General features: G+C 47.9%; 3 protein-coding genes across 5 annotated transcripts in view; all 3 read left to right on the top strand.

Moving 5' to 3' along the window:
• Positions 1-5,560, top strand: part of SLAIN2 (SLAIN motif family member 2) — a 33,902-nt gene extending 28,342 nt beyond the window's left edge. For 2 of the 3 annotated variants that reach the window (XM_032186485.1, XM_032186484.1), the window contains 2 exons: positions 2,660-2,978; positions 4,476-5,560. In XM_032186485.1, coding sequence (XP_032042376.1) covers positions 2,660-2,978; positions 4,476-4,542 — 386 coding nt within the window. In that variant the 3' untranslated portion in view covers positions 4,543-5,560. Of the gene's footprint in view, positions 1-2,659; positions 2,979-4,475 lie in introns of those variants that run through there. The other variant, XM_032186486.1, reaches the window with a different exon arrangement.
• A 12,617-nt stretch (positions 5,561-18,177) lies between these two features.
• Positions 18,178-20,118, top strand: SLC10A4 (solute carrier family 10 member 4). The gene is made up of 3 exons (XM_032187202.1): positions 18,178-18,530; positions 18,644-18,854; positions 19,346-20,118. The coding sequence occupies exons 1-3, from the start codon at positions 18,178-18,180 to the stop codon at positions 19,859-19,861; spliced, it is 1,080 nt and encodes a 359-aa protein (XP_032043093.1). The 3' UTR covers positions 19,862-20,118.
• Positions 20,119-20,391: 273 nt separating this feature from the next.
• On the top strand, positions 20,392-21,745 carry ZAR1 (zygote arrest 1). Its single transcript, XM_032186333.1, has 5 exons — positions 20,392-21,016; positions 21,161-21,210; positions 21,292-21,384; positions 21,456-21,530; positions 21,602-21,745. The coding sequence occupies exons 1-5, from the start codon at positions 20,392-20,394 to the stop codon at positions 21,743-21,745; spliced, it is 987 nt and encodes a 328-aa protein (XP_032042224.1).
• Positions 21,746-22,051: the final 306 nt, after the last annotated feature.

Here is a 22,051-nt window from a genome sequence, read left to right as displayed (position 1 = left end):
TGGGAAATCCAACTGTTGTGACTGCACAGTGCCACTGAGTTTGTATTATTGCCACAGGTTTTACTTTTAGTTGGTTCTAGTTAGTTGTTTAGTTTCTAAGGGGATGGAGTGGTGTAGTGTTGTTAAACACTACCCTTACATGTTTCTATTAAACATCTACCAGTTCAATACTGCAGATGGCTATGCAACATCAAATGGATTTGACTAAGGCAGTACCTCACTCTTTTTAATCCTCTCTTACAAATAGGCCAAATCATGTTTTATTAAATATCCAAAACTGTTCCAAGAAAAAAGATTTCACATGCAGAGCAATTAGTAGGCAGTTTGCCAATGATTGCATCATGTAGACTGCTTTGGAGATCACTGCACATTGGGAGACAATTAATTCCTTTATGTAAAAGGATGAATACAGCTCTCAGCAATGCCTGCAATGCTTGTGCTGACAGGAAACATGAACTGACAGCTCAAGTTGGAAGCCTGGTAAAATATGGTCAACACTGGGGAACAAGAGAACTAATTTGCTGGATACTCGCTTTAACTGGAAAAGTGACAAACTTTCTTCAGTTTCAGGTTTTCATTACTTGCATTTCATACCTTGAACCTATTCCCCATGGTGAAGGTTAGTGCCTGAACTCTCATTAGCCGGCCCAAAAGCTGAATTCAGTTTTTACAGGCTGGCATTGTTCAGCAGGTGAGTTGCTAGCATGGTGCTGGATTTGTATTCCAGCAAGTATGGTGATGAGAAAATTAGTGATAAAAGCTCCCTATGTTTAGACTGTTGAATCACTTGGAAATTGCAAATTTGATTACACACATCGGTGTTACAGGAAATTTCACATTTACAAAAAATTCCTAATATGTCATCCGTCTTAGTCCTAGGAGTACTTTGCTGCCGTTCTTGTCCGGTCATTCTGATGTTAGCGCTTTCCGTAATCCATCATCTGGCTTGACACCAAGGTTTTTGTTTTAAGGGTTTTTATTTATTCTCCTTGCTACTTACCAATTGTCATGTACTGTTGACATTTCTACCACCTTTTTTGTCAGCTTTTCCCATGGGCAGCTTCACGCTGTGTTTGATTTTGCTGTCAATGGAAAAGCCCTCTTGGATAATCCAGTAAGGAATCGAATCCAATCCACATCTATAATGAGGCACATATTAATCTTCCTGGACATCCCCTATCAGGGATAGCTTCAAAATACAACCTGCTAATACTGCTTCCTCTGTACCCCATTTAGGATTTGTGTTCTTGACGGTAGTCACTAGTCTATTTTTCTCTAACTCCTCTTGTTCTTAGTAGATCTGTTTAGTAAAATTATAGTAAATGCTATGTGAAGGACCATCTTCTTTATGTACAACATCTGTCAAAGAGGAAATCAGCTTTGTCTCTGTGTAAAGAAGTTTATTTAGTAGGACAAAAAATAGTTCATGAGAGGTCACAATGTAAATGTGGTTTTGTTTTCTTTTCCTGATAGATTTGATTGTCCAGCTGTTACTGAATTCCACCAAAACCCTAATCAGCTTGAAAAGCTGGTGAAATTCCATTAAGAAGATGGAGTAGTATTATATTAGATTCAAGTATTCTGTTTATTGATAATTTTTGCATATTTTGAAAATATTTTGAATACTCATAAAGAACTGCGCTGAAGATTTGGCGCCACCAAAGGACTTGAATATTCTCTTAGTATTTCGCTGTGAGGATCAACTGTCATTCATTACCAGCTGTCTATTAAAATTCATAAGTAATTTCTGTGTTTATAATAAGTAAGAACTCTTGCTGTTGATGGAGTGAAATAGATACTTTGTACAAAAATGGCATATGTTTGTGTGTGCACCTTGTATGAAGGGCTTGCACAGACCGTCTAGTATGCCCTCTAGTAGGTCTAAGCCTATAAATGGGTTTTTACTGGCTTACTAACCTTTCCCAGGAAGGACTTGGTAAAGACTTGCATTTTACATACTAACTCAGACACAAAGTATTTGAATTCAGCTATTAGTTCTACAGACAATTCAGATCATGTTTATAAGAAGAGGAAGGCTATAAGTTGTCACAGTTGTCTGATACACGTTCTGTAGCTGCATCTTAGTCTCTTTGATTTGGGGAGTTGACTGACCATATCTTTTTTCCGCCTTTGGACAGTAAATCTTGAACTTGACCATATCATGAGGTGAATCCCAATGCAGTGGACCTGGTCAAGAAGAGCATAAAGGAAACTTTAAGATGCCCTACTCTCTGAGCTTCATCATTGCAATTGATAAAGCAGAAATATGCAGAAATGTGCCATTAGAATCCTCTATTCTTGAATGTGTTGTTTTAGGGATGGAAATTAAGTACCCGTTTCTGAAGCAGCTAAATTTCTTATTAACAAACACATTCACCTCTATTTCTTTTGATTCAATGGTTATAATGGTTAAAGCCTTAGCATTACTTATAAATCCAGATAAATGTTCATAGTAGATAAACGGAGCGTTAGAATTATGATATCAAAAACACATGACAAAGAGGACATCTGAATTCCTGTTTCTCATTGCTGCTTGATTGGCTGTACTCCATTACACATTCCATATTGTTTGAATTTGCACATAAAATCATTCCCTGTTTTTAATTTCAGTTATACCGTAAGTTAAGCTTGAAAGTAACTTCTGTATTTTATTTTCCAGTACCTTCTTCAAGTAAATTCCGCTCCCCTGCAGCACCATCTCCCCTAGCTCTCCGACAACCAGTGAAAGCATTTAGTAACCATGGACCCAGTTCTGTTGCTTCTCCAGAAGCCACGCAGCTGACGCACAGCAGTTCTTCACCAGGGCCTCTTGGGGCTCAGAGTTCAGGCTTGCCAAGCCCTGCCAGCAGTATTAACAGCACGACTCTTACCAGACCGGCAGGGACAGCAGGGATGAGGAGTGGTTTACCCAGACCCAGTGCCCCTTCTGCAGGGGGCATCCCAGTGCCTCGCAGCAAACTTGCACAGCCTGTTCGCAGGTGAGTATGTGAAAGGCAGTCTTAATGTGAAGTTTTTGTGTTGTACTTGGTACGCTGTGTATGTCTGCTGGTCCTTCTGCGGTTCTTACTTTGGTCTCAGGGTCTTTAGAAATGATGGAAATGGAGCCCCCCTTGTGGACCATTTACATGTGTTTCCAAAATAGATTTGAAGCAAAACTGAGAGAAAAAGACTTGAATTAGAGTGTAAAGATGAAGGAGTGAAGCTGAAATGAATAACAAAAGATACCAAACAAAGTACATAAGTGTCGTAGTCTGGGCTGAGAAGGCAATAAGCAATTGTCCTTGTGGTAAAAACATCAGCAAAATGTAGCTGGCAAGTGAAAATCCATTTTTACCACTGAGTGACACATCCTGAAGTCAGAATTGTTGAAGTTCTTGCAATCCATTTGTCAAGCAATGACACCACAGTAGAACTGTTTCTCTCCTTGGGTAGCTAGAAACTTTGGGAAGGAAGACATGTTAAAGACAGAAGGGGCATCCATAGCGTATTCTAAATTTACCATAAATATCAAGGCAGTTAAGACACAGGACACAAAAGAGTTTCCACCTCAAACATAACCTCTGTGCTAGAACCCAGCTGTAGAAGTTGCTTAATATCAGTTTTGAAAAGCAACTACAGGAGAAGCTACTTATTAGCTGGAAAGTCTACACGGACAGTTTGTCTTCAGGAGAACAGAAGGAAGTGGTGCACTTAGAATGGCTCTTAATGCCATGCTAACATGCATTGTCACTGGAGGTGTCAAGTGGAAGCCATCCGATGTAAGGAAGCAGTCATCCATGAGGAATATTGAGAATCCCCTGAAACAGAAAGGATAAACACTTGGTCTCCAGTATTATAGAAAAGATGAAACAGCCGTAAATAGCAAAATGGGAGAACTGTGTTCTGAAGTAAGTGTTGGGCAGGGGAACAACAAGTGACTCTTACAATATTGACTGCTTTGCACTCTGTCAGCAGTGTGAAACTTCATGTAATAAACAGCAGTTGTTTTTGACAGGAAATTCATAATGTGCAAAGTGTGGTTGTCCAAATCACAACTGGTCTTACAAGTGTTTCACTTACTACGCAGCTGTTGTTTTGAAAGTTTAGGTATACAGCGTACCGTATCTATAGGCAATGCAGTAACGAAGTATCTGTGAACTTCAAAATTTGGATGTAAGCAAAATGTAATACTATGATATTCTAAATGAGGATTTCCCTGTTTATACATCACTGAAAAAATTGTCTATTTTGAAATGGCAGGAAATCAAACAGTAAAGTTTTCTGTCTTGTTATGCATGTGTTTTTCTGATGTGGTAATTGTCAAGACATAACACATAAACTGAAAATACGTTGGGGTTTATGTTAAGTAAACTATTGCAGAGAAACAAATGAACAAAGTGTGTATTTTATTTACAAAATGTTTAAGTTCTTATGTATTATAGATGGAGACTTCAGCAGTTTTGTATGAAGCTAAAAGATATCTCATTTTATTTTAGATCATTACCCACTCCTAAAACCTATGGTAACATGAAAGACGAAAGTTGGAAAGACGGCTGCTATTGAACTGCAAAGTGTAATGCAAAGTTCCAGTGCTCATGGATGCTTCCTCACCAGACTAACAGACAGCTCGATTATACAGACTGTTCAGATGTGACTTTTGGGATTTGTAAAAATTCCAGACCTCTCTGTCTCTAATTAGCACAAACTGGCAGAGATTATAAAGCAGCACTTTAATGACATCTAACATCAGATGTTTGGTGATCATACAATCACTTCCACATTAAATTGCTCTCAGTTCTGTTGTTGGTTTTTGTTTTTGTTTTTTTTTTGCTTGCTTGCTAAAAATATATCAATTTGAGCATTTATGACAGTGGCCAATGTCTGGGCAAAAACCTAACGAATGCCAAAGAAATGCCCATCTTGAAAAACAGCAAGTATAACAGTCAACTTAGATTGTCCTAAACTTCATTTTAAACTGTTTTAAATCAGCAAAATGATTGGTGAATATGTACTATTAAAACAAGACCACATTAATCAGAGTGGGTATTCTGATTGCAGACTGCTACAGTGCTAACAGAACATTGCTTTTCACAATTGTTTGAGATTCTCGTTGGGGAAAGTGGTACGTACATCCTTCAGAAAGAATCAGAAGTTACTCTGGAGGCTTAGGTAGAACAGTAAATAGTAGCCATGGCTTTTATTAACGTTGAAGGTTTGAATGTAGCAGATGTACACAAACACAATAGTATAGATTGCATCTTTCCAACGTTGATTTATCAGCTTTACATGCTCTTATATGTTTGATTGCCAAAAGGGCTTCGTATCATCTGTACAATCTTTCTAACCTTAACGTTCCTGGCTCAGGAAAAATGGCCTTTGCTATTGTAGCCACATTTTTAACACATGGCACGCTATTTGGGGAAAACTTTTTTTTTATAGCAGGTTTCCTTGAAAAGGAAAGAGCAAGTAGTAATGTTGCTTTGTTCGAATACCATACCACTATGCTTGCAGCCTGGAACAAAACTGTAAATGCTGGTAGTTATGGAGAAGGAAACACAACTATGCACTTGTAACATACAAATTTTAAGGTAATGAGTTGACTCGATGCCAAATGATATTCATTTAGGTGATGTTCCATGGTATGAGGGAGTTTTCTGTATCCTATTTTTTTACTTTCATCCATTTCTTAAATTGGTTTATTTTAAATTGTAAATATTTTTACAGAAGATATTGCCCATGTAAGTGTGTTGAAATATGTACTTTGCCTTACATATGTGTATCTTACATTACTGGTAACAGAGTATGAAACCTGCTATGTCTGTTTACAAGCTATTAAATTCCTCCAGTGGCTCTGACTTATTCTAACACTCACATTTTGCTCAAAGCAACTCATTCATATAATTACCATTTGAACCATTGTTTTCTGTTCCGGAAGACATCATGCAAACATTTGTAACTAAAGTTGTATTGGGTGGGACTAGTTAAATGGAAGGGATTTTGTTTGAAGCTTTTTCAGTATTTTGGGTGTACAGTTGATGAAGTAACAGAATGTGAATGGTATCCTTTGTGCAATGACCGACGAACACTACAGGTTGGATTGGACGGTAGGTAGCCTTCAGCCCCGTTAGTATCTGAGGTTGGAACTGCAGGTGTATTTTGACTCCCACCACCATGAGGATAACTAACCCTGAAATTCTGGCACTTGAATTTTAGGCTAGCATTAGCATATTCCTGGATGAAAAGCCATGCAATACTACTTGAGTTGGAAGAAGCCAAATAGGAAGGAGTGAAGACTGATTTGCAGCTCTAATTACTCCAGCAGCTGTAGGCAAGTTTTGGATTGATGAGTGACTTCACACTCCAGACCAAGATCTGTGTCGAGACTTTGAAGTCTGGGTATCAAATATACTGTAATTCAGCAAGGTTTCAGCAGAAGTAAAGAAACTACCTGGCAGCAGTAGACCACTCCTAGGCACTAACGTAGCCTCGTGTCACTTGCTGGTGCAGGTAACAGATGTTAGTTAGGCAGTATCATGTAACTAGTGAGCAGAAGAGATCAAATGCGCCTGTTCCCATAAAAGCCTGAATTCTAACATTTCAGCTTTTTATAAAGCAATGCTGCAGTCTTCATTGACAAAAGGTGAATTTCAATTGGTGGATTTTATCAAATGCTTAACAGACTTTTCAATTTTGCGATTCAGTTTAGATGACAATATTGGGGTTTTACCATGGCTGCATCAAACTGTTGTAATACGTTTCCTTAAGTTAAGTAATTCATCACTTGGGTAAGTTCAGCTTCAGTTCTGTAAGCATTCTTTCCTCTGCCGTTCTACTCCCCCTGGAATACAGCTAACGACTTCCTGAAGAAACAGACTATCTGTTCACTAAAAGCCTTTGTGCATTACCAGTTTATTGATATCAGGAAATCATGGGGCTCTGTGTTTAGAGATTACTGCAGAAGTGTGGAAATATGGATTTGATAAACTAGTGCCTATGATTTACTTAACTTATGTTTGATATAGTAGTAAGGGTTTTATGAATGTGGATTACTTTGTGTGCCAACAGCTCGGAATTGTTGTATGTATGTAGGCAGAAAGACTTGTTCTGCTTCCAAAGTTATTTAATTTTTTTTTGTGTTTGAATGTTTTTGTAAGTGTTAAAAGTGTAAAAATATATATATAAAATATTCTTACCACAGAATACTTCCTGGGTCATTATTTTTACAACAAACTTTATAAAAGCCTTTACACATCTAGAGGGTATTGTTTTAACAGATTTGGGCTTTTTTTTTTTTATTGGTTAGTCTGTTTTTCAAGCACTGCATTCATTTTTTCAATACTTACCAACATCAGCTACTGCCCCCTGCAATTCATGAAGAGACTACAACACCGCGTTTGGGTCAGATCTGTGATTTCATGGGTACATCGAGGAACTTGTGTTGTGCACAGAGGCCTCTGCTCTGGAAGGACACAGCATAATTCAAGTAGCATGAAAAACTATATTCTGAATTTTTATGACAGTGATTTATTTTGCTCATCTCTTCTACCACTGCAGTAGGTTGGAAATCATTGAACCTCACAGTTCGGAAATAAATATAACCCTTTGAGTAAGATGACTGGAAGAGCTAATCTACAGGCTTTCCACAAACTCTTAAAATGGAGATTGTTACAGGGGAGATGCCACTTAACAAATCTGTAGCAATAGCACGGCTGTCAGGTTTGGTAAGCCTGGCTCCCTAATATGAACGCACCTCTGTGTCACGAGGCATCAGTATGGTTACGTTAGCTTTAATTCTGGGTGGGGTGGGTGCAATGGTAAATCTGATTAGCAAAATTCAGTGAGGGTCACTGTTAATTGTTTATCCCAGTGTAGTCCACTATTTTGTATTTTATTTACTTATTAAGTAGAACAAATGTGAGATGAGATTTCTTTAAAAAAAAACAATCGTGGCCATTCTCTAGTACAAGACTGACACCTACAGGTAGCCCGTCTGCAGTCTCATTTCAGGAAAATAAAGCTGGGATGTGGGCACCGTGGAGTACACGTGTTTTACATAGACCTTCAGCATAGCAAAGACACTTCCACTTCAGAGAGTCTTGTGTTAATTCCCTAAACTGAAAGGAGCAAAGATTACGTTGGGCTCACTGGCCCTAGAACTGTTCTCTAATGGTATTTTCAGCCCTGGTGTGTCACACAGTTGTGCTGTGCATCACTGTCCTCCACGTTAGATGGTAAGCTCAGCTGTGACTACGTTAAACACTCGCAGGACACAAAACTCCACTGGAGTGACTGAACCAAGTTCCAGGTCTCAGCAGGATTAAAGGCACAGGTGGCTCAAATGGTTCCCTAACAGCAGTGGTTTGTTAGCATAGTGCCTCATCCACACCTGCTGCAAACAGTGAATTACAAAATATATCCAGGTGTATTTAATGCTTTCCACAGGCACTGCACCTTGGCCACGGACAGACAGGCTGTGGGGCTAGACAAGGTGTCCCCTGCTGTAATATCTACTGCACAATCTTTGTTCTGCAAGCAGAGCTCTGTACAAATGAAAATTACTGGCAAGACAGGCATAGCTTGTGACAAATCCTCTTCGTGATCCTCCTTCAGAAATGAAACTGAAGCAAGTGCTGCCTTTTGGAGTCTCCTCACCGGGACAAAGTGGGTGAGGACATCAGGCAAGCCCTCTGCTCCTCAGTCCCTGCCTTAGCCTCTAATTTATTGGCTCTGTGGTTGTCCATTTATCTTTACTTACCCAACCGCAGAGCCTACAGCAAGGTTATGTTGTTTCTGTCCATCCACTCCAGGGCTAATGCAGACACAAAACCACTGTTAACACTGCTTCAGCTGACTTGAATAAGGAGAATTTTGTCCTGATTCTCCTCCGTTTCAAGAAGTGCCTGGATGTCAGCGGCAGCAGTGTGGCATCACTGCTGTCACCTGGCCTTGGGGTCACAAAAAATCATTACGGCACAAGACTGGGATAGAGGGCACTCCTTCAGTTCCCTGCTCTGCCACAATTTCTGATTGCACTGCCCGTATGTTCCTGGGGCATGTTCCTGTGGCCCTTCATCAATGCCACTTGTGCCTATGTGCCTGGAGAGGGGGGGCAGGTGCTCTGCTATTTGGAGAAAAGGGTCAGCGATTTGTGTCATACCTTGGCTATGGCAGTGGGGTAAGTCACGGATGGAAATTTGGCCAGCTTCAGTTTATAAGACCGAATGTCACAGAGCAGATAATGTCTACTGTAAATGTCAGGATCGGCAGAATTTTTTCTTCCTGGGCGGGGAGGTGGAAAAAAAATCAACAAAGACTTAGTTAATGTATTTATGCTGCCATTCACACAGGCTTAGGTGAACTGAGCTCGGATGGTATTGCCCGGGCTGTGTTCAGGTACATGGGCATCCTGAGGGACGTAACGATGTGCACATGGCAGAGCCCCCAAGCCTGGCTCCATCCAGGAGCAGAGCAGCTTTGGTACGGCATAATCCTCTGCTCAGGTCTGGCAAATTCAGCCTACTTTCTCCTGAACAGAGAGCAGGGATGTTAGTGGTATCTGGTGGTCTTCTTACCTCCACCATTTCTCTCCACATGAAACACTGCAATCCAGGATAAATAACAAGCACATTGCATGGCGTAAGAGCTTGAATGAAGGAGCTAGCAAGAGCCCAAGGCACTGAGACACAGGCTGATGTGCAAGGCTTGCACCTCGCCAGCCATCATGGCTTGTGGACCACTGGCAGCAGGAGAAATGGAAAATGCTTCTTCCAAAATAACTTACAACCTGCCGGTCAGGGCTTGCTGCACCATAGCAGCACCTCCCGACTTCTAGCTCTCATTTTTCCTTACCTAAACAGAGATGCCACTTCGGATCAGAGCTCCTAAATCCGGGCTGAATACCTCAGCTGTACAGCTAACGTATTACAAAGTCGTTCTCATCTTTGGTCTCAGGACCCGTGGCCTTTACAGGCATTGTGCTTGCCTCAGCCCAGTCCTAACACTCCAATCCTGTTCTCCTGTGCTGGTGTCCCAACCAAGCTTTTTTTTCGTTAGCAGTTTGTTTTTATCAGCACGTTCCCACTTCCTGCACGCTCCTAATTATGAAGATAATTAAATAGCATTAATTACCAAAGCAAATCGCTGAAAGCTGTCTACCAGTAACCTCATCTCAAAAGTCAAAACCCGGTTGGATTACATTTAAAGACCATTTCTGCACTCTGCTTTCAGACCTACTTTTCTGTCTTTCATGCTTTTTAACTCATAAATATTGCTTTGGTTGCTTTCTTTTTGTTTTTGTGTTCTCAGGACTCTCCAAACACTAGAGGGTGTCCTTGCTTTTGCTGCAGCTTTCTCTCCAAAGTTAGGTGTGGTTGGGTTTCAACTCACCCCATTGCCCTCCACTTAGGTAAAACTCTTCTTGGGGTCTTCACAGAATCACAGAATCACAGAATTTCTAGGTTGGAAGAGACCTCAATGTGAATTTATCCCAACTGCATTTATCCCAGGGGTGCTCTAGTCTAAGGCAAGACAAAGCAGTGCAGAGCTGGGCGGGAAAAGCACTCCTCTCATACAGGTGTCTGACTTCATCTAACACAGAAAAGAGAAATTTCTGAGTCTCTCCTACACTTCGCCCTTTGTTCTTAGAGAGGCCAGCCTATTCCAGATGTTGTGACTGACCACTTCACCACCATCCCTGGCAGTTCAGTCTTGTAGAGTAGTTTTTATGCTTTAGGGCAAGGACTGCTCCTTTGTTTTGTCTTTCATCCATATCACAGAGACTGAAATAGACCTGCTAGACTTTACTCACTGCCAGGGTAGACCTAAACCTCCTTGGCTGTTTAAGAGCCGAAGAACAGAAAGTCCTTGCGCAGAAATCCTGCTGCCCAGTGATCAGAGCTTGCTGTAGGAGAGCAGCAGGTCGCTCTCGCCATGGGTCCTCTGGGTGAGCAGAGCGATGTGGCTGCAGAGATCGGTTGCTTAAAGCCTGTCCTGCTGAGGGCAGCTGCACTGCTGCTCTAACACGTCAAGAAGCTACAACTGAAAACAGGCCCTGTGGGTGCTTATCAGTTGTAGAAACACGGTTCTCCGTGGAGATTTGTTCATAATGAAGAGCTCATGGTGTGTATTGCTGGGTTACTGCTGCAGCCCTGGCAGTAAGGTACAAATCCCCATGTACTACTTCAGCTACAAATGAGCAGCTTGTTTGGAAATTATATGTAAAATGTGTGTGTATGCAATGATTGTTATAACTTTAATACATTAAAAATAATTACATTTCTAATATTTTTTTTTCTGTTATTACCATGGATGGAACAAAGGCAGCAAGCTCATAAGTTACTCATTCTGTACGTGTTTGTTCCAATGGTGTTTCCTTTTTTCCTTGAATTCTTTCCTCTGAAATAAAGGTCCGGGGGCTCTTTGTTCCTTCCTCTGAACATCTGACCTTCAAACAGTCCTGCCTGCTTGGCAAGCACCGTGCAAAATGCCAGCTTAATAAAAGTCACGGGAAGCTCTGGCCACGGGCTTCAGTGCTGTGCTGAGAACCTCTCCTGCCCCTGCCAGCTTGGCTGCGGGCGTGCTCCTGCACCAACTTTCACCAACACAGCTTGGTGTTGATGGCTCACAGAGGAGGATGAGGCATCAGAGGCTCGGGTACCAGGAGGCCACCACATCCCACCATGCCACCCCAGAGCAAAACCTGCATCTCCTGCCATGGAGATGTCCCCTGGCCTTTTCTGTGAGACCTCCACAGCCTCCACACACCAGCTTGTCCCAAGCTTCAGTACCTTTATTTTTTGCTTGCCCTGTCCATATCTCATCTGAATCTGCCTTACAGCAGCTTAAACCCACTGCAGCTCCATGCTCTTGTCAGGTTATTTTCCAAAGCTACTTCAATTTATTTCCTACCCTCTAATCGCTCATACCCCAAAGCAGCTGAACATAACCCCCAGGCTGGACATTTTTGGCTGATGTTAGAGATGGCAGAAACACTTAAGAATATTACATTTCCTGAGACAAATTAAACTACTCACAAACTCACAGCAGATTTGATTAATTCTTTAGCTGGAAAAAAAAATATATATATATATATGTATATTCATATTCAGCTATATATATATATGTCAAATTAAAAAAAAAAAAGTGCAATTACATCTCATTTAAAAGTTGGCACGTCTTAGAAACAGCACAGAAACACAAAGGTTAATGAAAGATTTCAGTAGGTCCAATCTTTGGGTAGCTTTGATTTTACTGTAAAACTGTTTGCTTTTTAATTTAGCCTGTCCTAGAAGTGAATTTTTGCTAATTTTGGCTACAGACAAAGAATAACCCTTTGTCCGTGCAGCAGCTGACAATGGGCAGTGTTGGTGTCTCCATCTGCACCCCCTGGCGAGGGGAGTCCTCTTGGGGGCTGCAGCATGGACTGGAGACCTGCAATGGCTCCAGGTGACACTTCTGGCATTGCTACATCCCAGCCAGCTGCTAAACACAGCACACCAGTGACAATGCTGCTAACCTGCAGCCAAAACACAGAAGTCAGCCTGCAGTACGGTACGCAGGCCAACACCAGTCCTGCACCCTCTTAATCCTCTGGACTCGTCTCGCTTCCATTTGTGAACTTTGGGTTTACTTGTGCTCTTCCCCATGACCATAAAAAAGGCTATTTGCTCTTACTAGCAATCTTCTCCACATACAGGTAGTTAGAAATGGTGGCAAAGTCATCCAGCAGCTCCAACTCAGATGCAGAGCACCAACCCTTTGTTGTAGGGCCCATTTTCCAAATTCAACCAATTTTCTTTAGCATTTTAAACATTTCAATTTATCCAAATTATTTTTGAAGCTGAGACCCCAGAAGAAAGCTACCACTTCCACATAGTGGTAGGGTCAGCACCTCACCCAGGAAGAAATACCACCCTATGCTTCATAAACAGCATTCTGCTCATGCACCCCAAAAAGGAAGTCAAACATTTCATTGACTAAGACACAAGTCATCTTCCTGGCAAATGAACAGGGCTACAAAGTCCAGAGTACATCTTCCTTACCTGCAGCAACATGGCAGTCCTACTAATACCATAGATTCAACATCAAGAATATTCTTTAAGTAATTAAAACACATTTCTGCTTCATCACTGTTTTAAAAGTGTCCATACACTCAATGTGTCAAGCCTATTTTCACGGGATTCATATACAACATTATCTAGGACAGGTATTACAAGATTACCATTATGTTTGAGATTTATTTCTTCCCATTCATCTGAGATTTCTTTGTAGATAGTTTGAGATTTAATTTAGGTAACAGCATACCTGTTCTGAAGTCTGTGTTGGATCAGCCCTGCAGATGTTCATTTTTATTATTCTGTAAAAATTTGCCAGCAGAACAAGCAGCATTTTTATTCTACATTTATAAAGCTTCTCACACAACACTCAGCCCACACCTAGCAGCCTTAGACGCCGCAATACAAGTGAAAAGAGAGGGCAAAGATTTCTTTGTGTAACGTGAGATAGGTTATTGATGCTGTTAACTCCTATCTTTCCCACAGGGACTCACTATTGACATCCCTTTTAATATGGAGAAAGCTTGGGCAGGAGAGAGACATAATTTGTCTTTGGGGTGTCTTTCTTCAATTAGGTTAATACTCCATAAAGCAAACAATGCTGTAGGTATTATTAAATTTATTTCTGTATTTTTTGACATTTAAACTGTGCTGTTGGACAATACAGGCTTGGTGTCATTTACTCTGATCTGCTTGCTTTTTTTTTTCAAAAAAAAAAAATAGATTTTACAGGTACAAGACTACATTTGTGTGCTCTACCTCATTTGATTTATGACCCTAACGCTGGTTAGGTTCCTGCATAGGAAATTAAGAGGGGGCTGCAAGCCTCAATGGGAAACGGAAGCCTATAAACGCGGTTGGGCCTGAGCCAGTGACTGTACGCGCATCCCCACCCACCACCATTTATCACTTCTTGCACATCCTGCTATCAGTGCGCCGCATCCATCTCATTCTTCTCAACGAGCGCCTGTAGCACGTCGAGTTTGTGTTTCAACCCCCCCTCGACTCCTGCCCCTGGCTGATTTTGGGTGGTAGATGCCCCGTGCCCACGGATGACAGAGTGCACCCACGCTCACCCGCGGTCTGCCTGGGGGAGCCCCACAAAACCAGGGCTGTGGCATGGGGCACCACTTGGCCTTTAAGGCCGAATCCTGCATCTTCCGAGGCAGCCCCATCTTACCCCTTGTCCCTGCCTGGCTGGACAGGATGCTAATTCTGGCTCTTCTGGACTGAGCCGTGCATTAGTCATCAGGTCATTTATTTTATTACGCTTTTTCATCATGATCCTGATAATACTCCGACTCAAGAAAAAGATCACAAACAGCAAGAGAAGGGAGCAGTGCCTGAGGCAGAAGGGTTTCCTATCTGAACTCAGGTAAACGTATCTCACACGCAACATTTAGTTACTAACGAAAATTCGCCAAGGCAATATCTGAATGTACGCTACCAATAAGGGCTTTCCAATTGCAGGCATACAGCTGCCTCAACAAATGTCCACCAACAATCAGTTTACAGGATTAGTCCTCCACAAAAATGGGCCAGAAGCCTGTTTATAATGGGATGGCTGGCAAAAGATCTCTTCATCTCGTTTTTGAGAGGCGGACCACGTAGCTCTAAACACTTAGTCCTGATGTGAATTATTGGAACATCGCAACCTGAGTTCTGATGTACTTCATTTGGTGATTAATGGCCTTGAGGCACTTTAAAAATAAACATGGGGGAACACCAAGTATAACAGTACAGTTTTATTACAATAATAATTTCTGCCCTGGACTGCTGACACAGAAACAATCTGCGGGTCTGAGCTGAAGGGATCCATACCCAGTCAATCAAACAAGGGGGACACAAGGAAGATGGTGTAGCCAAATATTGAAGCTTGTGCTAATGCGTTCAAGCTGTGCCCATATTTTTCCCTTCCACAACACCTTGACTTTATAACATTTCAGATGTTAAGAATGTCAGAGTATTCCTCTCATGGGAGGAACAGAGTGGAGACCATGAGTGTGACTGACTGAGGCACTGGCACAGGTTGCCCAGAGAAGCTGTGGGTGCCCCATCCCTGCCAGTGCTCAAGGCCAGGCTGGATGGGGCTTTGGGCAACCTGGTCTGGTGGGAGGTGTCCCTGCCCATGGCAGGGGGTAGAACTGGGTGGGCTTTAAGGTTGCTTCCAATCCAAACCATTCTGTGATTCTCTGATTTGAAATAGGAGTCAGAGGGAGAAAGGGACAGGACTACCACAAATAGGGAGGTCAACTGAAGAGAAAAATGCTCTGGTGGGCACAAGGAGACAACGTGGATGCTGGCCCCAGGGCCACAGGAAGGCTGTGAGGCCAGGCAGTGTCACAGAACAGGCACAGGATGAGCCAGAGAGGCGCAAGAGCAGAAAAGGCACTTGCATGGGCCAGGGCGAGTGCCGCTGGTGAGGCCTTGCAGCAGGGGCCTGCACACTGCCCACCCCCTGCCACCACCTCCCTGCCATGGCAACAGCTCCTGTAAAGGAGGGTGGGAAGGGACAGGCACCCAAATTTCCCCACCGTGAAATGCAAGCCCTGCTGTTGGGTTAGGGAAGCCAGGTCTGTTGTAGCCATTCCACCCTAGGGGCAGTGTGTGTGTCAGGGAGGGCCCTGCTGCATCCTAGCACCAGCCAATGCACAAAAATAACCATGGAAGAACCGTCAAAATCAGCAGTGTGTCCACATAAACGAACCCTGATTCCTAATTCTCCAAAGCCACAGAAATAACCGCAATGGATCTATGTTATAAACAGCAGTAGGAGCACAGGTTTTGTAGAGTTGGCCTACCTGTAGGGTGTAGTTTTCCCTCCCAGTCAGCACGCCGCACACCACCAGGCCCTGTCTCCTCCGGCCATGCCAGGGAGAGGACAGGCACCATTTCTATCCACAGCCTGACTGAGCAGCACGTGAAGTAGGAACAACAGCACGTACATCTCCTAGGAAGCAGCAACGACTCCTGCTAGGCCTTGCCCGAACATCGGGGTCACAACAGGACCATGTCCCAGCCTCTTCAGTGGCCTCACTGCCGATGGGCATTGCCACCACAGCAACTGCCTTGCAGGGACCTCACGGCGTGCCCATGATGATTGCAGCTTTGCTATCACCTGGGACTAAGCCAGGCACTTTTTGTGGAAGCAAATGATTTGAGTGACGTCCACACACGTTGTGCTGGAGCATTCACTGACTGAATGAACAGCAATGCAGCTTTGGTCATTCCTTACAGTACAGTCAATGCTGGGTTAAAGCATGCCTGTTCTCCTTCAGAAATCAAGCCTCTTCTGTGAATAATGCAGGGCAATATTGTCCTTAAAAGTTACAAGCTGCAACGCACATGTATGTCAGTGACTGCTTTTCTTCCCTCCTCTTGCTCTCACTATCTTTTATCCACTCATGCAATTTTCGACAGACGGAATAATGAGGAATAATTTGAGAATGATATACGATGGGTTTTACATGCCAGGTCTTTTTATACGCTAATAGTCGATCTGGTACTTCCTGTAACACCAGGGCAGCTAGCGCGTTTTCTCCCGCTCTCCACAAAAGAAAACAGAGAAGTAATGACCCATTGATTTAGGTACGCTGCAGCGTGCACTACGCGCGAGCCGGCTGCCTCGCAGCCAGATGCTGCACAACGACTTAATACCACTCCAGGCTCCAGACTGTACCGTAACGATGACATATCATGAAAGCCTGCAGCGAATTACAGAGACAATAACCATGCTCAGAGCCAGACACAACATTTCTTCACTCCATGCTCCCAATGTGAAAATACACGAGGTGCCATCCAGGGTGCCGGGACCCACGGGGCTGACAATCAGTGAGGCACATCAGCTGGGTTCCTGGGGCCTGCTGACCTCCTCCTGTCACCACAACATGTCACACGTTGTGCCATAAAACTATCTTCCCGTGAACAGCGCTGCTCCAGCAGGCAGCCTGGGGAGTGCCACTGGCAGATAACACAGGAGGGTGGCTTTGGGCCCTTCACACCTGCTGGATCAGCTTGTGCCCCACACAGCTTCAGGTCGCATGCCGCAATCCCCCTCTGCTCCAGCAGCAGGGAGATGGTGTGGGCACAGTGGCATGGGGGCGGTGCGATAAGCAACCGAACTACATGCAGTGAAGCCAAATGTTGGCTACGTGAAGGACGAGATAAGAACCATAGTGGTAACACTTCACAAAGCACACTTCATACACTGCAAACGCTTTTGGACCTGAAAGTTCAGTCCAAAGGACGCTGCTGGCTCTGAAAGCTGCCCTGACCCTGTGCTCCCCTCGGCTAGCAGCATGGAGCCCAAAATATGAATGAACTGAAGCAGGCTGGATCCTGTTTGGCCATTTGGCTCCAATGACTCATCTCCCCTGTGCTCTCCTTAAGCTAATGACAAGGAAACAAACACGGACGGAGTGATATTAAGCTCACATCGCTTTGGCAAAGTTGCCGTTCCCCGTGGTTTTGTCCCTAGGCACGACTTGCCAGCCAGTTGCACCAGGAGTAGTAATATGACAGCGTGGCTGTGACCCCTCTACATTGCTGGGGCAAAGAAGAAAAGATGGTGCCAGGGTGCGGGGTAAGAGTCAGGAATGCACAGCCTGTGGGGGGGAGGCTCCTGCACACCAGCCTCCAGCCTCGCTTCCCATGCTGGTGCCGCAGCGTTTTCAGTTCTGAAGGACTGAGGCAAGGCACAATTATTAAATTAGAGTACGAGGCAGTGGAAACGCGGCCGCTTTAGGCACGATTTTATACCTGCCTCCACCGTACCCCTCTCAGACCGCCTTGGGGTGCCGGGGTCCGACCCCTCGCCCCTCCACACCCCCCCCTGGGATCCCACCTGCGTGCAGCAGCCTCTTCTGGGGGGGGGACCGAGGGGGTGCTGCGGAGCCCCCCCATCCCCTCATCCGCGCTGCGGGGCCGGGGGGCGGCGCTGGCCGCGGGGCGCTGCCGTCGGGGCCGCACCGAGAGACGCCGCCCCCGCCGGGGGGGGCCCGGCCCGGCGCCCGTGGGCACGGCGACACCGGCGGCAGGCGGAGGGCAGCAGAGCCGAGCCCAGCCCAGCACAGCCGGGATGCGGGCTCCGGCCGCCGCCCGGCTCTGAGCGCCCCCTCTGCTCCCCCCGGGGCTCGTCGGGGCGCCCATGGCCGGCTCGGAGCAGCCCCCGGCGGCGGCCGGGACCGACGGGGGGCTCGGGGACCGCTCCCTGAGCCAGGGCTTGAGCGTGCTGGTGGGGCTGGCGCTGTGCGTGACCATGCTGGGGCTGGGCTGCGCCGTGGAGCTGGGGCAGCTGGGCCAGCAGCTGCGGCGGCCCGTGGGGGTGCTGCTGGCGCTGCTGGGGCAGTTCGTGGCCATGCCGCTGCTGGCCTTCCTCCTCGCCCTCCTCTTCGCCCTGGACGAGGTGGCGGCCGTGGCCGTGCTGCTGTGCGGCTGCTGCCCCGGGGGAAACCTCTCCAACCTCATGTCGGTGCTCGTCGACGGGGACATGAACCTCAGGTAGGCGCCCTGCCGAGCCCCCTGCCCCTGTCTTGAAATACCCCAGGGAGGGGGTGATCTGGCGGCGATCCGGCGGTGATCCGGCGGTGATCCGGCGTCTCTGTCCCTCGCAGCATTATCATGACCGCCTCGTCCACGCTGCTGGCCCTGTTCCTGATGCCGCTGTGCCTCTGGGTGTACAGCCGCCACTGGATCAACACGGCGCTGGTGCAGCTGCTGCCCCTGGGGGCGGTGAGCCTGACGCTGGGCAGCACCCTGCTGCCCATCGGCCTGGGGGTGCTCGTCCGATACCGGCACCCCCGCGCCGCCGACCTGCTGGTTAAGGTAGGGACCCCCCCGACGGGGCGGCCAGGGGGGGCACCCCGGGGACGGGGAGGGAGGTCCCGGGGGGGCTGTGGTGGAAAGTAGTGGTGGAAGTGAGAGGGAAAGGCAGGGGAAGGGCAGGGGGTGCAGGCTCAGCCCCCGAGGGGAGGCTGCCCGCTGTCCCTGCTGCACTTGGGGCTGGGGAACCCCACCACAGGCACAGCCATGCTCCCTCAGACCATGCGGGCAAAATGGCCTCGCGGCGAAAGGAACGGGCAGCACGAGCCCCCTGCTCTGATTTCCCATCAATTCACCCTGAAGGACAATGGTCAGGGACGATTTCAGCCCCTTCCCTTCTTGGGATAAGAGCAAAGACCTCCAAACTCCAGGGCAAGGAGGAAAGACAGGAACAGCAGCACAGCCACCCTCTGCAATTCACTCTCTGTCAAGCCTCTAGTTGCTTTTAAACTAATAACCCCTGTGTCATTTGTCAATGTCTGTGTCTGTGCCAGATCTCCCTGTGGTCCCTCCTGGTGACTCTGGTGATCCTGTTCATCCTGACGGGGACCATGCTGGGACCAGAGCTGATGGCACACATTCCTGCATCCGTCTACGCCATCGCGGTGCTGATGCCTCTGGCGGGGTACGCCTTGGGATACGGCTTAGCCACCGTCTTTAAAATGCCCCCGCACTGCAGGAGAACGGTCTCGTTGGAAACAGGGTGCCAAAACGTCCAGCTCTGCACCGCCATCCTAAAACTCACCTTCCCCCCGCAGCTCATAGGGAGCATGTACATGTTCCCCTTGCTTTATGCGCTGTTTCAGTCGGCAGAAGCGGGACTCTTTGTGCTGGCGTACAAGATGTACGGGAGAGACAGCTACAAACAAGAGGCGCTCGGCGAAGAGGAAGACACGGATATTTCCTACAAGAAGCTGAAAGAAGAGGAGGTGGCCGACACCTCGTACGGCACGGTGACCGCGGAGGAGCGCGGCTCGGTTCCGATGGAGCCGACGCAGACCGCGCTTTAGGCACGACACCGCGGTGACGCCCGGCGCTGGGCCCACCGCTGTTCCAGCTGCTCCCATCGTATGAGGTGATGTGTGTGTGTGTGTTGCCGTTGTGTTTCCTCAAACATGTGTATAAAAATTACAAAAAAAAGAAGAAAAAAAGGAAAAAACTACCATTGCGACATATCCCAGTGACCATACATCTTCGTGCAAGGAGGCGCCCATCCACCTGAGCACAGCAGGAGCGGTGCGAGGAAGGAGCCCAGCGTTTGGAGGAGTCAAAGTGATACAGCAGGGCGGGCGGGTGGGCAAAGCACCTTGCACGCGTGTACCCCCCGTGCTCCCCCCGCTGTAACGCCGCCGCGCTCCTTGTCCTCCCCGCAAATACACGGCCCAGCTGAGCCAAACGTGGTCCCCGCTGCTTCATCCCGCGGGGGGCTCGGGCAGGGAGGAGGCTGCGGGGCAGGCGCCGTCGGGGGCGGGCGGGAGGGGGCCGTGCCCCACCCCGGGGGTATTTAAGGCCCCCGGGGGGCAGCGGTGAGCCCTGCGCGATGTCGGAGGAGGCGATGGAGAGCTACCTGTACGCCGCCTACCCGCCCTACTCCTACCGCTACCCGCAGCCCAAGGGCAAGGCGGGGGCTGCGGGCGGCTGGCGGCCCCGGGGGGGCGGCTACTTCTCGGCCTACGGGGAGGCGGCGGCGGCGGCGGCCGAGTACTTCGACAACTACCAGCGGGCGCAGCTGAAGGCCATCCTGTCGCAGGTGAACCCCAACCTGACGCCGCGGCTCCGCAAGGCCAACACCAAGGAGGTGGGCGTGCAGGTGAACCCGCGGCAGGACGCCTCGGTGCAGTGCTCGCTGGGGCCCCGCACGCTGCTCCGCCGCCGGCCCGGCCCCGCCGCCAGGCTCCGCGAAGCCGATCCGGAGCAGGATGCGGAGCGGGATGCGGAGCGGTACCCGGAGCAGGAGCAGGGCAGCCCCGCCACCACCAGCACCCGCGCCGTGCGCTTCCCCCGCACCATCGCCGTCTACTCGCCCGTGGCGTCCCGCAGGCTCACCGCCTTCCTCGAGGAGCCCGAGCAGGAGCCCCCCGCCGCCGGGGAGGAGGCGGCCGAGAAGCAGCAGCGGGAGGCGGAGGCGGCCGCCGTGCGGGCCAGCTGGGAGAAGCCCCCCGAGGGTGAGGGCGAGGCCAAGGCTGAGGCTGAGCCGCTGGAGCAGCGCCCGGCCGCTGCCCCGGGGCCGGAGGGGAGCCGGGAGCAGGAGGAGAAGGAGCGGGAGGAGCAGGAGAAGGAGCAGGAGGCGCGGGCAGAGCCGCCGGCAGCCGCCCAGAAGCGGGAGGCGGCCCCGGGCAAGACCCGGCTGCGCTTCCAGGTGAGGGGCGGCGGGGAGCGGAGCGGGGCGGGGCGGGTCCGGGGCGAGCGCCCCCACCCCGATAACGCCTGTCCCCGGCAGTTCCTGGAGCAGAAGTACGGCTACTACCACTGCAAGGACTGCAACATCCGCTGGGAGAGCGCCTACGTCTGGTGCGTGCAGGGCACCAACAAGGTAAGCTCAGCCCAGGGCCCCCCGCCGCCCCCATCCGCCCCCCAAAACTTGACCCCCCGCCTGCCCCGCAGGTCTATTTCCGCCAGTTCTGCCGGACCTGCCAGAAGTCCTACAACCCGTACCGCGTGGAGGACATCACCTGCCAGGTAAGGGGCGTCCCCCCCGCCTCGCCCCGCCGTGTTTGGGGTCAGGCACCGACCGCTGCCTCGCCCCGCAGAGCTGCAAGCAGACGAGGTGCACCTGCCCCGTGAAGCTGCGCCACGTGGACCCCAAGAGGCCCCACCGCCAGGACCTCTGCGGGAGGTGCAAGGGGAAACGCCTCTCCTGCGACAGCACCTTCAGCTTCAAGTACATTATCTGAGGGGATGAAGGGGGGTTTGCATTGGTTTTGGGGCTCTTCTACGAGACTGCGAGTAGAGCAGAGGTTTTTTGTTGTTGCTGTTATTGTTTGAGGATACTTAGCGAGGTGTAGCTGGGAAAGCATGTGATTAAAAGTATTGCAAAGCACTCTCAGGTGATCAGGTGGGTTTGTGCCCAGCTCAGAGGGTTGCAGCTTCCGTAACTTGCATGAGGAAAGACTCTACAAGTAATGTTTTGCAAACTAGTGGTGGTCTTGGCATCACTGTCTTGATGGTAGCACCTTGTGGAATGTCAGATGGGAAAGGAT

The sequence above is a fragment of the Aythya fuligula genome, chromosome 4 (genome assembly GCF_009819795.1).
Source record: "Aythya fuligula isolate bAytFul2 chromosome 4, bAytFul2.pri, whole genome shotgun sequence".
Taxonomy (NCBI): domain Eukaryota; kingdom Metazoa; phylum Chordata; class Aves; order Anseriformes; family Anatidae; genus Aythya; species Aythya fuligula.
This window is presented reverse-complemented; position numbering and strand designations above follow the sequence as displayed.